The sequence below is a fragment of the Salmo salar genome, chromosome 05 (assembly GCF_965601325.2).
Source record: "Salmo salar chromosome 05, fSalSal1, whole genome shotgun sequence".
Taxonomy (NCBI): domain Eukaryota; kingdom Metazoa; phylum Chordata; class Actinopteri; order Salmoniformes; family Salmonidae; genus Salmo; species Salmo salar.
In genome coordinates, this window is record NC_138295.1 from 57,874,929 (window position 1) to 57,891,207 (window position 16,279).

A 16,279-nucleotide genomic window follows, 5' to 3' on the forward strand; every position below is an offset into this window, starting at 1 on the left:
AAAACTGTGAAACTTTATTCAGCCACAGGTGACTGAATCAGCGCCATCTCAACGATCAGCACTAGAATACAAATTGCATGGATAGCGCCCACAACAATCTGTGAATCTGTGAATCTGTAATGCCTCTCAATTAATGACTTAATACCATGGGAGCTGTTTAAAACCATGTCCATTAATGCAGATAGAATGGTTTAGATAAAGGGCAGGAATAGGCTTGTTGCGCCCTCTTGTGATTCAAATGTGTGCAGTCACAATAATGATATGCAAAATAATGGACTTAACCACGCTTGAAATTTCACACAGAGGAAAAGTACAACTAAATACACATATTTAAATTATCATGAAACATCCTTGATATTATTGATTAATATAGGTTTATTAGTCCGGATCTCACCTTCATGAGGTAGGTCACAGTGGTCCACCATTGCTGCAACGCTTGTGTGTGTATGCTGCTATCGGCTACTCTCTGAGCTGTAACTGATTAATTTCGGGCCGAGCTGAGAGATGCGATATCCATGCAGTCGAATACTTTGCGGCTGCAGGCGCCTGGGTGAAGGACAGGTCACCTTGTTCTGGTAGAAGACTGAAAGCAAGAAGGGGATATTGACAAGGAACAAGAGCATTTGGTTTCACCACTTGGACATTCTATCAGAGAAACAACAGACAATACAGTAACCTATGTTTTATAATAATAATTAATAAAACGGAGAATTTTAGTAGCCTAACAAGATGTATGTATAAATGTATAATATTTAGGTTAATATGAAAGTGCAATGGTCAACAACAGGTCAATGTTTGTGTATGACATCTAGACAGGGACAGAGACATGGACAGTGTTCATGCACGTGACAATATTTACTTACAATATGCTCTCTCTGCTCACCCTCGTTTCCATGTGTAGGCATATATTGTATAAGTACCTGTGTAACTAGGCTATAACGTTGTTGTCTTAGCCGTTACCTCAAAAAACTTGTGAAAAGTTTTTCAAGAAAAAGACTGCTCAGTCTACATTTTGTCTACATCATGATTGATACTTCAGGGACATATGGCCTACAGGGCTGTATGTAAAATGCAAAGAAATATCAAATCAATAAAATACGTTGGCATGTTCGTTTGTTACATTTCATATGATAAATAAACTACTTTAAATTTAAAATCTATCACACTATTATAAGTCCATACCTGAATAATCTTTGGTTTACATCTTCGCGCTTCGTGGTAATTACACCCGGTTATAAACACCTGGACAGCTCCAGTTCCATGGTGCCAACGACTCAACGAGAATCTGAGTTTATGCCTGCGCAAACCAGGTCACGGAGAGATGTGTTGCTGAACGCTTCCCTTCACAGAATGGGGAACTAGAAATCAGATCTGGGCTAAAAATAAAAAAACATCAGCATGTGTGGTTTGGAATAAAGAGAGGGGAGGTGTGTGTGTCCTATACAGGAGTGGTGAAAGCAACATAACAAATGGATAACCCCCCCCTACATCAACAGGCATCAGTTTTCATACACAACTGTAACTGTGTTTATCATGACTCCATTTTAGCTTTAAAGCTTTAATGTTGTCAACCCTCAAGGTCTAAGTAAACCTGTGTGTGTGGTTGCATCACATGATCATTTCCTGGACATCCAGAACATACAAATAAGACCTAGACATTCCCTGACAGAGATGAATTGCAACTCTTGTTATTGCGCATATCAAATGACTGTACATCATAGAGCACATTTCATTAACCAGCTGAGATTTCCTCACATAACAAATACATTTGAAAACATGTGAGGTAGACATGTGTACATACAGACAAGGTAGCGAGGTGATGGACGACATGTTATTAAATCCTCATATGCTATCTGCTCCTTGGGTCTTTTTGCCATTATGTTGTCCTTCAGTCATCTGTTTTGTTGACCTTGCCTTCTATTGCAATAGCCTTGTGTTTCCAAGTCATTTGGCATTGAATGAGCTTCAGATTGCTGATAACAGATATCTGATGACATCTGATACATCTTGTTGATGCTGAGTCAACCCTGCCTGTGCATCAGTTGACAGTTGAAGAAAATGTTGCTTTTGCCAAGGAAGTTATTACAAATATAATAGAATATAATAACTTCATTTTCCATCCTACTTCTGACACTAATGGGAAAGGCCAACAATGACAAATACATGAATTGATTGTTTGATATTCTGGAACATTATAGAGTTGTGCATCATGTGTGTCCTATAAGCAAACTATAGACAGGCACACATTTGAATACACATACGCATGTCTTTATCTTGCCTCGTTTGCTTAACAAATTTGATATTATGTCACATTTCCTGGTCAGTGATAGTAAACTGAATACTTATTTGTTGATTTTTTTTCTTTCAACTTAGAGTGTGGACAAAATGTTTATCAAAATAATCATCCTTCATAACCAAACTGTTAATTGGCCAATGTGCATTACAACTGCAGTTTCGTTACTGCCTATAGGGTCCATCTATTCTCAGAGATTAAAACCAGAATGATCATTGACAGACCATTCAATCAAAACCATAGGCCACTGAAAGAATCCAAACAAAGAACAATTGAATTGATTGATAAAATAAGAATAGGTTGTTGGTTAAAACAAAGCTTCAAAGTTGTGTGCAAAAAACAGCCCCATATGGTAATTAGTTGGCTATGATTTGCATTAGAAAGGTTTGGTTGGCTTGGCTATCATGCAATAGTACATTGATTTCAACTTCTCTTTCGCCTTGGCCTGGGTGCGCTAAAACTGTTGGACATTCAAGACAGGCATGTATTCACACGGTCTAAAAATAGCATTGTCAAATACGAACTCATACTGTGTAGACTAGAGTGTAGGCTGAAAACTGCATCGATAGCTTCTGTATTGTTATTATTCGCGTAGCTTGAAGCAAATGAATAAATAATAGACTCCGATTAATTGATAATCATACATAAACTTCAATCCGTTTTTATCTGAACAGTTATCAATTGGAAATGTCAAACCAACTCTGATTAAGCGGAAATCAGAACATGCCAGAATAAGGTAGAAAAAGTATTGAATAACAATGGCGAAGTTAACAACATAGCAACCTATTGGAAATTAGTTCACTCCGTTTCATGCAAGAAGAAACTCGTGGGGAGTAAAGCAAGAAAATAAAAATAGGGGGATTTTATTTTATTCATTTGCTGACAAGAGTATTGGAAGAAAAATGATACAACAGTTATTATCGTCACTCCTGGTCTTTGTTCTTTGTGGTAAGTTTTCCCTTAAAAAAAATGGAGACCAAAAAGATAACGAATCAGCCTGCATAACATATTATAAGGCTATGGCCTAATGCAAAAGTCAAGTGTGTACTGCTGTTATAAAATTATATGTAGCCGACAAAAATTGTAAATATTAGCTTGGTTATTATATTATACATAATTCTAATTATCAATACGATGTATTGTTCCTGATCATCTTAGTGTTGTTGTTATTTATAACCCCATTGATCTTGGGCGAGTATTTCGTCATCATGTCAAACTGCTGTCTAATTCCTTGCTCTTCTCTCTTCTGACCCCAACTCCCCACTCCTCTTACTCTGCCTCTGGCACCATGATCCTCTGGTTACCCAAGTGCCACATTGTCATGGGGGCTGTGCAGAGGTGGACTCCATGACAGAGGCGGTGGCCGGGGAGAGCTTCCTCATGGGCTGCATCTCCTGTAAGAGGAGAGAGGAGGTCCCGGCCTATACCACGGTTGACTGGCACTTCAGAGCCACAGGAGAGGAGGAGTACATCCATGTAAGTAGGCCTACTACATACTGACTAGCTGTAAAGTGTATTATGTATTAATTAGTGTGTATTATGTAAGTGTATAATGTTTTTGTAAAGTGTAATGAGACTTGTTAAATGCACTGTAAATAAAATGTGACTTGACTACCAAGACAGTAGAAAGGCTAAAAATGACAATATGGAACAATTTGGTATAGAGGAATGCATGTGTAATACCATGGGTGAAATATTACGTAATTTATAATCTGGGAGTGTATTAACACTGTGTGGGTGTTTTACTTTCTTTTAAGATCTTTCACTATGACCACCCACACCCCAACACCCTCCATGAGGACTTTAACGACCGGCTAGAGTGGCAGGGAACAATGGGGAGCAAGGATGTACAGATAGGAGCCATCTTCATTCACAACGTCACGTTTAATGACACAGGCACCTATCGCTGCACCTTCCAGCGCACCCTATTCCTCCCATTGGATAATGAATATATCACAGTGGAAAAGGAGGTGGAGCTTACTGTGGTGGCCGAAGGTAATGGGGATCCCTCCCAGTGAACAATGTTTCTGCCATCTATTGCTTTTTAAATCAATCTCTCTTTAATGGTCTTTGTTGTGTATGTGACAAAGTCCTGAAGTTCTTCCTTCATGGTTTTCACAGTCTGACCACGCTGTTTAGACTCTTTTCCCTCTTAGTAAAAAAACAATGCATCTTATGTAACACACGTTTATGTGATGATATGATGAATCCAAAAATACTATTAAATATCCACATTTCCTTTTCTTACGTCCTCATCCATACCTATTTAAAAATGAGGCCCATTAACCATCTACTTAAAAGTATTTAGATTCACCTTGAACTCTACATGCGCTCTATAGAAATGAATGTATACAGTAACGTACACATGATCTCTGCAAAGCACTCCCTCTCCTCCTCCTAGCCAATCGGGAGCTGTTGTCGGTGGTGTCAGAGATCATGATGTACGTGCTAATTGTGGTGCTGCAACTGTGGATGATCGTGGTGCTGATCCACTGCTACAACAAGATCTGGGCTGAACACGAGGCGCGGGATGCCCGCAAAGCCCTGAGGGCCCGAAAACTGGCCCTAATAAAAGAGTAAGAGCCAGTCTTAAGTATTTGCTCATTTATACTTTATACTGTGCAAATGTGCACACCATAGAGATAGACATCCTTTGATTCACAAATTACACTATGGTACATATTCTCCATTCTACTCTATACCAGATACTGTAACTTCACTTTCTATGTCATTATTTCTCTCTCGTCATCCCTCCATCTCTTTTGCTTCCTGACAATTAACTCAGTCTATTTTTTGACATTTCCAGACCTTTAGACTCAAAGGACAATTGTGATGGAGTGCTTCTGGAGTGACTTGTTTCAGTGAGTTTGTTTTGAAATCCTCTCACATGATTGAAAGTGTGATTTTATAGACTTGATTGTACCATAGATATGACTGTGGACCGCTGACTGCAGAGAATAAATTGAATTACTTTCCCCATTCTAAATTAGGACACATTTCACTGCAATCCTGATGTATTTTGTTTGTGTGTATCTAACAGGTAAACATCAAAGGTGGAGAACTCTGTCACAAGCAACTGTTACCACTACACCACAAGGCTATTATATCATAGAAATAGAATTTGAATGTCTTAGCCTAGTGTGTAACACATGCAGTTTCCAATGTACTTGATTTACTGTACGAGGTAGTTGCAGCTGGAGTGAGTGGTGATTAGATTAACAGGTGGTGCCGAATAGCCTTAGTGTGTCAGCTCAACAGAGAATGTCATCACGTGATGGATCAACAGTTCTGACAAAGCTCTGATTACAGATGGTTCCACCTGAGCTACATAGAAAGCTTTGGCAGAAACTACCGTGCATCTACACAGGTCTCATCTGCAACCATGTTATTACAGATTGTTTTAAATCGCTTTAGGGCTATTTTCACAAGTATGTGGTACATTTTCACAACTCTTAGAACAAAATACCAAACTAGTCACACTTGTAATGCAGCAAGTCTTTCATTCAAAACCTGTCATTGTGCATTCATTTGGATTATAAACATCTCTCACCACACAACCATTGATTCAAGTTTATTGTGAAATGTAATGAGAATTGGTTTAAAATCACCTAAACACAACAATATCTTTGTTACAGTACTGTTAATTACAGTAGATTCACAGTTTTCACATTAGGCAATACACTTACATTACCCAACAAAATTGACAGAAAATGTATCCAATGTGTGATCAAAGGTGTGATCAATGAAAATATCCTCTACAATCATTCATGCATATTAAAAATATATATATAATTGCAACATAGGTGTACTGTCTGTAATCAAATGTAACAAATTAAATTAAAATAAAACAACATTTAGCATGCATTAATTTGCATCAAGCCTGTCTTGTACATTTGGCCATAAATTCTCATCCACATCACAGTGAATGTCATTGTTCTTGCATTGCGGTAAAAACCTTTTGCTAAGGCAAATCCAAGCTTGATATTGGTCTGAAATGATGTTGTCACATGCCTCATCCATGGCCAGAAGGAGGGTGGCACGCTCCTGGGGAAAGCGATCATACACCTTCTACCACCATGCTGAAAATAATTCCTCAATAGGGTTGAGGAAAGGAGAGTATGGGAGCAGGTATTGGGTCACAAATCAAATCGGTCACATACACATGGTTAGCAGATGTTAATGTGAGTGTAGCTAAATGCTTGTGCTTCTAGTTCCAACAGTGCAGTATTATCTAACAAGTAATCTAACAATTCCACAACAACTACCTAATACACACAGATCTAAGTAAAGGGATGGAATATGAATATGTACATATAAATATATGGATGAGCGATGACCGAGCGGCATAGGCAAGATGCAGTAGCTGATATAGAATACAGTATATACAGTTGAAGTCGGAAGTTTAAATACACTTAGGTTGGAGTCATTGAAACTCGTTTTGCAACCACTCCACAAATGTCTTGTTAACAAACTATAGTTTTGGTAAGTCGGTTAGGACATCTACTTCGTGCATGACACAAGTAATTTTTCCAACAATTGTTTACAGACAGATTATTTCACTTATAATTCACTGTATCACAATTGCAGAGGGTCAGAAGTTTACATACACTAAATTGATTGTGCCTTTAAACAGAAAATTATGTCATGGCTTTAGAAGCTTCTGATAGGCTAACTGACATCATTTGAGTCAATTGGAGGTGTACCTGTGGATGTATTTCAAGGCATACCTTCAAACTCAGTGCCTCTTTGCTTGACATCATGGGAAAATCAAAAGAAATCAGCCAAGATCTCCCCAAAACATTTTGTAGACCTCCACAAGTCTGGTTCATCCTTGGGAGCAATTTCCAAATGCCTGAAGGTACCGCGTTCATCTGTATAAACAATAGTACGCAAGTATAAACACCATGGGACCACGCAGCCATCATACCGCTCAGGAAGGAGATGTGTTCTGTCTCCTAGAGATTAATGTACTTTGGTGCGAAAAGTGCAAATCAACCTTGTGAAGATGCTGGAGGAAACAGGTAAAAAAGTATCTATATCCACAGTAAAACGACATAACCTGAAAGGCCGCTCAGCAAGGAAGAAGCAACTGCTCCAAAACCGCCAGTAAAAAGCCAGACTACGGTTTCCAACTGCACATGGGGACAAAGATCATACTTTTTGGAGAAATGTCCTCTGGTCTGATGAAACAAAAATAGAACTGTTTGGCTATAATGACCGTCGTTATCTTTGGAGAAAAAGGGGGAGCCTTGCAAGCCGAAGAACACCATCCCAACTGTGAAGTACGGGGGTGGCAGCATCATGTTGTGGGGGTGCTTTGCTGCAGGAGGGACTGGTGCACTTCACAAAATAGATGACAGGAAAATTATGAGGCAGGAAAAGTATGTGGATATATTGAAGCAACATCTCAAGACATCAGTCAGGAAGTTAAAGCTTGGTTGCAAATGGGTCTTCCAAATGGACAATGACCCCAAGCATACTTCCAAAGTTGTGGCAGAATGGCTTAACGACAACAAAGTCAAGGTATTGGAGTGGCCATCACAAAGCCCTGACCTCAATCCTATAGAAGATTTGTGGGCAAAAGGAGGAGGCCTACAAATCTGACTCAGTTACACCAGCTCTGTCAGGAGGAATGGGCCAAAATTCACCCAACTTATTGTGGAAAGCTTGTGGAAGGCTACCCGAAACAATTGACCCAAGATAAACAACTTAAAGGCAATGCTAGCAAATTCTAATTGAGTGTTTGTAAACTTCTGACCCACTGGGAATGTGATGGAAGAAATAAAAGCTGAAATATATCATTCTCTCAACTATTATTCTGACATTTCACATTCTTAAAATAAAGTGGTGATCCTAACTGACCTAAGACATGGAATTTTTACTAGGATTAATTGTCAGGAATTGTGAAAAACTGAGTTTAAACGTATTTGGCTAAGGTGTATGTAAACTTCCGGCTTCAACTGTACATATGAGATGAGTAATGCAAGATATGTAAACATTATTAAAGTGCCATTATTAAAAGTGACTTGTGATCTGTTTATTAAAGTGGCCAATGATTTCGAGTCTGTATGTAGGCAGCAGCCTCTCTGTGTCAGTGATGGCTGTTTAACAGTCTGATGGCCTTGAGATAGAAGCTGTTTTTCCAGTCTCTCGGTTCCAGCCTTGATGTGCCTGTACTGACCTCGCCTTCTGGGTGGTAGCGAGGTGAACAGGCAGTGGCTCGGGTGGTTGTTGTCCCTGAAGATCTTTTTGGTTTTCCTGTGACATCGGGTGCTGTAGGTGTCCTGGAGGGAAGGTAGTTTGCCCCTGGTGATGCGTTGTGCAGACCGCACCACCCTATGGAGAGCCTTGCGGTTGTGGGCAGTGCAGTTGCCATACCAGGCGGTGATACAGCCCAACAGGATGCTCTCAATTGTGCATCTGTAAAAGTTTGTGAGGGCGGTTGCGCCTTCACCACACTATCTGTGTGGGTGGACCATTTCAGTTTGTCCGTGATGTGTACGCCAAGGAACTTAAAACTTTCCACCTTCTCCACTGCTGTCCCGTCGATGTGGATATACGGGTGCTCCCTCTGCTGTTTCCTGAAGTCCACAATCATCTCCTTTGTTTTGTTGACGTTGAGGGAGAGGTTGTTTTCCTGACACTACACTCCGAGAGCCCTCGCCTCCTCCCTGTAGGCTGTCTTATCGTTGTTGGTAATCAAGCCCACTACTGTTGTGTTGTCTGCAAACTTGATGATTGAGTTGGAGGCATGCATGGCCAAGCAATCACGGGTGAACAGGGAGTACAGGACGGGGCTGAGCACGCACCCTTGTGGAGATGTTATTTCCTACCTTCAACACCTGGGGGCGGCCCGTCAGAAAGTCCAGGACCCAATTGCACAGGGCGGGGTTGAGATTAATTTATAACATTTTTGACATGCGTTTTTCAGGATTTTTTTGTTGTCATTCTGTCTCTCACTGTTCAAATAAACCTACCATTACAATTATAGACTGATCATTTCTTTGTCAGTTGGCAAACGTACAAAATCAGCAGGGGATCAAATACTTTTTTCCCTCACTGTAGTCACACTGGGTACAACATCTCCAATACACTTCCTTATAAACTCACAGCGTATAAAATCGATGTTATTCTCTGAGGCTGCCCGGAACATTTCCCAGTTCGCGTGATCAAAACAATCTTGAAGCGTGGATTCCAATTGGTCAGACCAGCGTTGAATAGTTCCTAGTCACGGGTATATCCTATGTGAGTTTCTGCCTATAGGACGGTAGGAGCAAAATGGAGTCTAGGTCGGATTTGCCAAAGGGAGGGCGGGGGAGGGCCTTGTATGCATCGCAGAAGTTAGAGTAGCAGTGATCCAGTGCCATGCCCACATGATTGCTACAATCAATATACTGATAGAATTTAGGTAGCCTTGTTTTCAAATTTGCTTTGTTAAAATCCCCAGCAACAATAAATGCAGCCTCAGGATATATGGTTTCCAGTTTGCATACGGTCCAGTGAAGTTCCTTGAGAGGAGGGATATACTCGGCTTTGATAATAACCAACGAGAATTCTCTTGGGAGATAATATGGTCGGCATTTGATTGTAAGGAATTCTAGGTCAGGTGAACAAAGGGACTTGAGTTCCTGTATGTTGTTATGATTACACCATGAGTCGTTAATCATGAAGCATACACCCCCGCCCTCCTTCTTGCCAGAGAGATGTTTATTTCTGTCAGCGCGACACATAAAAGAATCCCGGTGGCGGTACCGACTCCAACAACATTTCCAGAGAAAGCCATGTTTCTGTGAAACAGAGAATATTACAATCCCGGATGGCTCTCTGGAAAGCAACCCTTGCCCTAATTTCGTCTACCTTGTTATCTGGACATTGGCGAGTAATATACTCGGAAGCGATGGGTGGTGTGCACGCATTCGAAGTCTGACCAGGAGGCCGCTCCGTCTACCTCTTCTGTGGCGACGTTGTTTTGGGTCGGCCTCTGGAATCAGATCCAATGTCCTGGGTGGTGGTCAGAACAAAGGATCCACTTCGGGAAAGTCGTATTCCTGGTCGTAATGTTGGTAAGTTGACGTTGCTCTGATATCCAATAGTTCTTCCCGGCTGTATGGAATAACACTTTAGATTTTCTGGGCTAACAATGTAAGAAATAATACATGATTGGCTCAGTGTTCTGTCACTCATGGGGACACTATGTCATTTTCAAGTTTAAGTCCTTAGTAAGGGTAGACATCCAAAATTGCAGCCCGTTTAAGTGAGCACATCACAAGCCAAGGTGAGTCCAATAATGTATTGTATGCTGCTGCATAAATGATATCATATGCAAGGGAGATAGTATTACTTTCTTAGCTACAGTATACATAAGTGTATGTTGTGTAGTAAGCTGTTAGTAGCCCATGTGCCTCACCCTAATAATTTGGTCTATTTTCACCTCTTAATTTCACCTAACATTACTGTTCTGACTCGGTGGTGCTGCACATGTAGCCTATAACCTGTTTTTGAGAAATGTCATTTAATATTTGAAGAGCTTTCATTGTCAGCTTATATGCCCCCTTTATCCTACGGTTCTGACTTGGTGTACAGGGAAAATACTGTAAGAGCAGCCCATGTTCTGCATTCTGTTGCTGTACATTTCAAAAGTGCTGAACACATAGTTATATTGACTATGTCCGTCTCATTAACGTCTTAATCTGAAAGGATCGACACAGGAGATGAGAAGCAGGTACCGGGAGTGAAGGGTTAATAACTGACGGACACAAAACAGGAACAGCGTCTGGACAGGAACACATAACAACAATTAATGCAGACACAGGGAACACCACCGAGGAACAGGCAGATATACAGGGGCAATCAATCACGTGAAGAAGTCCAGGTGAGTCCAATGAGCGGTGCTACGCGTAATGATGGTGACTCGTGCGTGTAAAGACAGGTAGCCTGGCGCCCTCGAGCGCCAGGGAGGGGGAACGGGAGCAGGCGTGACATAATCAAAATTACGAAATGCCTCTTATCCGCTCATCGTTCCCTTATGCCATATTTTGTACATCTCAATTGACAGTAGAAACCACATTTGTCAACCATATCAGCTATGTTTTTTTTAAAAGGCAGTAAACGAGGCTGAATGAATTGTTTTGCTGTCAGACAAGGCTCCGCTAATAGCCAGGTGTTCACTCCATTGTGCTGGAAAGAAAGCTCTGCTGTTGGGACAGCTTTATGTAGGCCCTAACAGTTTGTGGGCACCACTTGTCGCCGTTATAGTGCAATTAATGTATTGTTTAGTGTCTTTGCTGGCATGCATCTAAAAACAATTGGGGAGTTTTCCCCACCAAGATTTACATGCTAAAATCTCCACTGAACCTGACATTATCCCACACAATGATATAGGTGACCCCTTCACCTTGACAGGCCTGCTGCTCAATAAGGTGTGCAGCGTTGTAGGATCTACTGTAGCTATTTGATCATAATGTAGTCCTACCAGAGTGGCCTGCCATCAAAAACAAAGTAGAAAATGCATCCCATAACATTTTAACATGGAAATAGCTGTTCTATTATTCAGCCTACAGTAGTAGCCAATGTGTGGGTTTCAATGTAGGCCTAGATTCCATGAGATTTTCAGAAAAAAACATACAAGGCTTGATATTAACATGTTTATCCACTTGTCATTCAGACAAGGAGGTGACTGAAAATGTTGTGTTGTTTGATGCAAGAAACCACTTTACAAAATAAAATGAATTGTTATTCCCATACCATTATTACAGAGAATCAGACAAATTATACTATCCTCTGCCTATTGGCTACTTGGCTTATTCAAGCCTGTCTCAAAATATAATACTGCCCCTTTAAGTAAAAAAAAATGCTCTTTACCTGACTCGCTTATCAAAGATGTACAGGTTTTCTGCTCCTGTAGGAAGCAATCACTCCCCTATTGTTGACTACAAATGATCTATAAATGGGTTAATTACTCACTAACTAGCAAAGCATAAGAACAAAATGCGCACAAGGCTACATGCAGCTCTGGCTTTGATCTCAAAACATCTACTCACGACCGCTCATGCTGTAAACACAGTTTAGTTCAAAGTAAATGGCATAAATCCATATATGGCAATGGTCTATTTGCATATAGGTCTACTGCAGCTCTGATCATTTATGCTACACCGGTCTGTGTAAATTACGGGCTGAGTATTGCATGTCAATGCAATAGAATCCTACTCCGATGCGTTTTGCCTACAACAAAATCTCTTACATAGTACATTTTGTTTAGGTTATGTTGCATTGAAAGTGGCTAATATTGCATTGATTCGATCACCATTGCCACATTAAAGGGAAACGTTCATAGAGTTAACAGGGAAACTCTAGAACACTGGTCACCAACCTTTTCTGAGTCAAAATCAGTCAAAATGCAAGCCGAGATCTACCACTCAGATTTTTTTTAACATGACTTAAAAAACGTAAGCCTATGCAACATTAACCAATTAAAAACAGTTCTGTAGCAATGAGGTTTGTGCAGTAAGCTATAGGCCCAATACATTATCACCGCATATTGGCTTTGCTTGAATTGCCCTGACAATGAATGTATTGTATTTGGAGACATTTGTTTAATTATATTTCAAAATTTGAGGTAGGCTATATGATCACACCGGTAATAGATCAGTTGTTGTATTACTTGTGAAGCACAGCTGAATGAGCATACATTTCAATAATTTGCATTTAAGAGGGTCCACCTCTCAACATCCCTCCGCTCTCCCTTTCCTCCACTGACACTGACCAAAAAGGGACACCATCTTCCAGCTGATGGCTAAACTCGAGTCACACTGCCTCATGCACAAATTCATGCTGTTACTCCTATGAACAGAGAAAGTGAAATATTCTGTTATATTTAAAAAAAAAGCTGTGCCGGATGAATCAGAATTAGTTGGGTAACATAGATAATTAAGATGTTTTATTTGTATAATATGCTTATGTGAGATACTTGTCATTAGGATGGTGTGCCCTTTTTGACTCTGGTGTTGACAGTTGTACTTTTCCCTTAGCTAGGGCTCAGTCACTTGGGGCCCAGAGAGGGGAGAAGTCAGAATGAAACATTGTCTTCATATGTGAATGTGTCTTTACCTATTCTTAAACCATGTGAAGGGATGGCGTGATTAATGGGGAACCAATTACTTGTCTCCACAATGTCTGTGCGCAAGTCACTCCCTCCTTTTCTATGTTGTGGGGAGGTTTATGGCAGTGTCTGGGACCATTGTATGTCCTCTCTCTAGATCTTGCACTTATCCTGGGATAGTGTATGACCTGGAGGCTCACTCCCCTCAGTGAGCTTGTCCAGGAGTGGGGTCAAGAGGGGGTTTGCTTGAGATGGGAGTATTTAGAGTTTGATATATGCTATTGGATGAGTTGGTGTTTTTGTACTATGAAGTACCAGGAACGAGATTAGAAACCTCGTCAAGGGGACCAAACTGAACGATAATTTATAGCGAATGCTATCTGGCTGTGGATTCTCCTCTCTCAAGTAACAGTCTTTCTTTGTGAACCGTTCCTAACTATCTGTGGTTTGTCATGTCAAAAGGGGGTGGATCTTGCTATAAAGATCTCAGTAGCCATTGTGTTGACACTCTCAACGGTTCATTAGAAATGGTGAATCGTTGAAAGTCAGGTGCTAATGCAAAGCTCTTATAATTAAACATGTAGTTTAAGTATAACTCTGACTGGTGTGTGTTAAGTTTGTCTCTCCTCATTTGGTAATAGCGAAATTAGCAACCACAAAACCCAAGCCGCTAATAATAACAACGCAAGCCTATAGATACACTTTCCTACTCATTCGTTACTGCTGCAATGCTTGTTGTAGTGCTGAGTGGAAATAGGAAGAATTAGCATTTTATTCCTTATAAAAGTGTTGAATACAAAGTGTTGACAGTAATTAATAAGAACATAAACAGCATATCTTTGCTGTGTTCGTTGACAGTCTCTCTCTAGTCGTGGTTTTAAATGTTTTGAAATCTCACAGTATCAACTTCGCTCTAGCTTTCTTTTATGCCTGCTACGTTGCTGCAGAAACGGCCATCTGAGCCATCTGATTGGCCAGCGGTAGACCTATAGCGCAATTGATTTGCTCTCTGGGCCCGCCGGAAAGGCAGAGTTTGTACCTTCAGACACATGAAATGTTCAAAATGGCAACAGTTCACCTACCCACCGCGCAAATCAGGTGCACCTACTGCCAGCAGCCTGAGATGTTTGGAGATCAACCGTTGGTGACCACTGCTCTTGAAAGTTGAGTGAAGTTCAATCTTATGCTTCTGTCTGTGGGCTGATATTTCTGCGCGGCAGTCCTGGGGGAGCTTGTGATGGTTCACAGCAGCATCAAGCACCATCACCCGCTAAAAATATATTTTGGTTAGTTATTTTTACAGCATAGTTCCAATATGATATTGTTAAGTAGCATGTGCATTAAATAGTAATAGTAAAACAGTACATAATGCTGTACCTGAGCATACTCGGCCGCAGTTGTTTCACCCGGTCGATTTTTCTCTCAAAAGTCACCAGTTAAATGTGTTTCAAAAGGCAGGCGATTGTTGGTAGGCTGATGGATGCCACATTGACAAAGGTGTCATCATTTTCCTCAATGGCCTGCTTTTTTTCAGACAGCCGTTTGTCAGTCCTGGCCCTCACCGTTTCCACCACTGTGCACTCCTGCTCGTCTGTCAGCACACGGCCACGGCCACCACCATGGGGTCTTCTGTCAATTCTGCAGGTAGAACAGTGTATACTGTCAAACGATCATACTGTAAGAATACTGTAACATGTTTTGTGAATTTACATACATTACAATATGTAACTTACTGTAAATGTAATGGTGCATATCCTACAAACTTACCGGTTTTCTTGGCAAAATGCTCTCATGATCGAATTGACAGTTGATCTTTTCAGATTAGGGTGAACTAATCTGGCAGCCTCTGCCATAGTAAGGCCTCTGTTTACCACATGGTCAATGATGATGGCCCGGATTTCACTAGACACAACAGTTCCCTACCATCTGCCACCCTTTCTCTGATGTCCACCTCTTTGATGGGGCCCATGCCCACCTCTTTGATAGGGTCCATGCTCACCTCTCTGATTTCTTCCTCTCCCTTGCGGTCTATCCTGCTCTATGTTGAAAGAAATTGCAAGTGTTGACACCCACCCTTTTATGTGGTGACCAATTGTGGTTAACACTATGTGAAATCAATTAGCAATAACGAGTAGTCATTATGTATGGTTATCATGTATGATACATGTCATTTAGATGTTTATACTTTACAAACACACATTATATTTCTGTAGTTCTCAAAATCCATATATAGTTGACAAAATCTTAAAAACTATAGGGTACCAAACGGTTAAGTGGTTAACCATAGATTAAGTGACGGTCAACTGTATTTCAGACCTACCAACCCTGTCCAACATTTTAGAGTACCAGACGCCCGCGGAAAATTGGAGACGTAACACTGGACGAATTGGGGTTTTCTTTCTCCCGCAAACCGGCTACACAAAGCTTAAGTAGGCTGCCGCAAAGGGAATCTGAGCACTGTTCGCTAGAAAAGTTCGGTGTTTCAGCCTATGTAAAGATGCCTATGTATTTCTTTGCAGCGCATACATCATTTCAGATTTTTAAAATTGATAAAACCTCAAATCTAGTGCAAAGGCATTTTAGAAGCATTGCCTCTATAGCTAATACTGGACACTCATGCATTCTTCATCGCGCTGTCTTCTAAACTCCCGACTCCATTTAATGCCAAGATGTTTATATTTATTTTTTATTATACTTTTGTGATGCTTTTTGTGACGTGGATCATAATTACAGTTAGTCTATCAGGTTGCGTGTTCCTCGTAATGTTACGTGGAAAATACAACTAATGGGACGCAGAATTAAATGTATATCACACTCGTACAAATGCGACCAGTTATTTTTCGTATTTGCATTTCATTTCTTTAACTAGCAAATGCGAGTGAACTGCT

General features: G+C 40.6%; 2 protein-coding genes across 3 annotated transcripts in view; one reads left to right on the plus strand and one right to left on the minus strand.

Moving 5' to 3' along the window:
* The window catches only part of LOC106605230 (protein Aster-A), a 34,335-nt gene extending 32,984 nt beyond the window's left edge, over window positions 1–1,351 (minus strand). Inside the window, exons 1-2 of the mRNA XM_014200648.3 lie at window positions 1,183–1,351; window positions 395–583 (exon numbers count right to left, since the gene is read on the minus strand). The gene's annotated coding sequence lies outside the window, so the exon portion shown is untranslated. The remainder of the gene's footprint in view (window positions 1–394; window positions 584–1,182) is intronic.
* On the plus strand, window positions 534–6,171 carry LOC106605232 (sodium channel regulatory subunit beta-1). Of its 2 annotated transcripts, none has more exons than XM_014200654.3 (6): window positions 534–671; window positions 3,603–3,769; window positions 4,051–4,288; window positions 4,695–4,869; window positions 5,100–5,154; window positions 5,334–6,171. In XM_014200654.3, coding segments are annotated over exons 1-5 (627 nt in total). In that variant the 5' UTR covers window positions 534–670; the 3' UTR covers window positions 5,146–5,154; window positions 5,334–6,171. The 2 variants fall into 2 exon arrangements, with proteins under 2 accessions (XP_014056129.1, XP_014056128.1); XM_014200653.3 differs by lacking the exon at window positions 534–671 and adding an exon at window positions 2,791–3,241.
* The last annotated feature ends 10,108 nt before the right edge of the window (window positions 6,172–16,279 follow it).

What these genes read in the sequence shown, in the direction of transcription:
- LOC106605232 (XM_014200653.3), top strand. Translation starts at nt 3,196, where the DNA reads ATGATACAACAGTTATTATCGTCACTCCTGGTCTTTGTTCTTTGTG. An exon ending in CCTGGTCTTTGTTCTTTGTG is followed by an intron (nt 3,242 to 3,602) that starts GTAAGTTTTCCC and finishes TGGTTACCCAAG; the next exon opens with TGCCACATTGTCATGGGGGC. An exon ending in GCTTACTGTGGTGGCCGAAG is followed by an intron (nt 4,289 to 4,694) that starts GTAATGGGGATC and finishes TCCTCCTCCTAG; the next exon opens with CCAATCGGGAGCTGTTGTCG.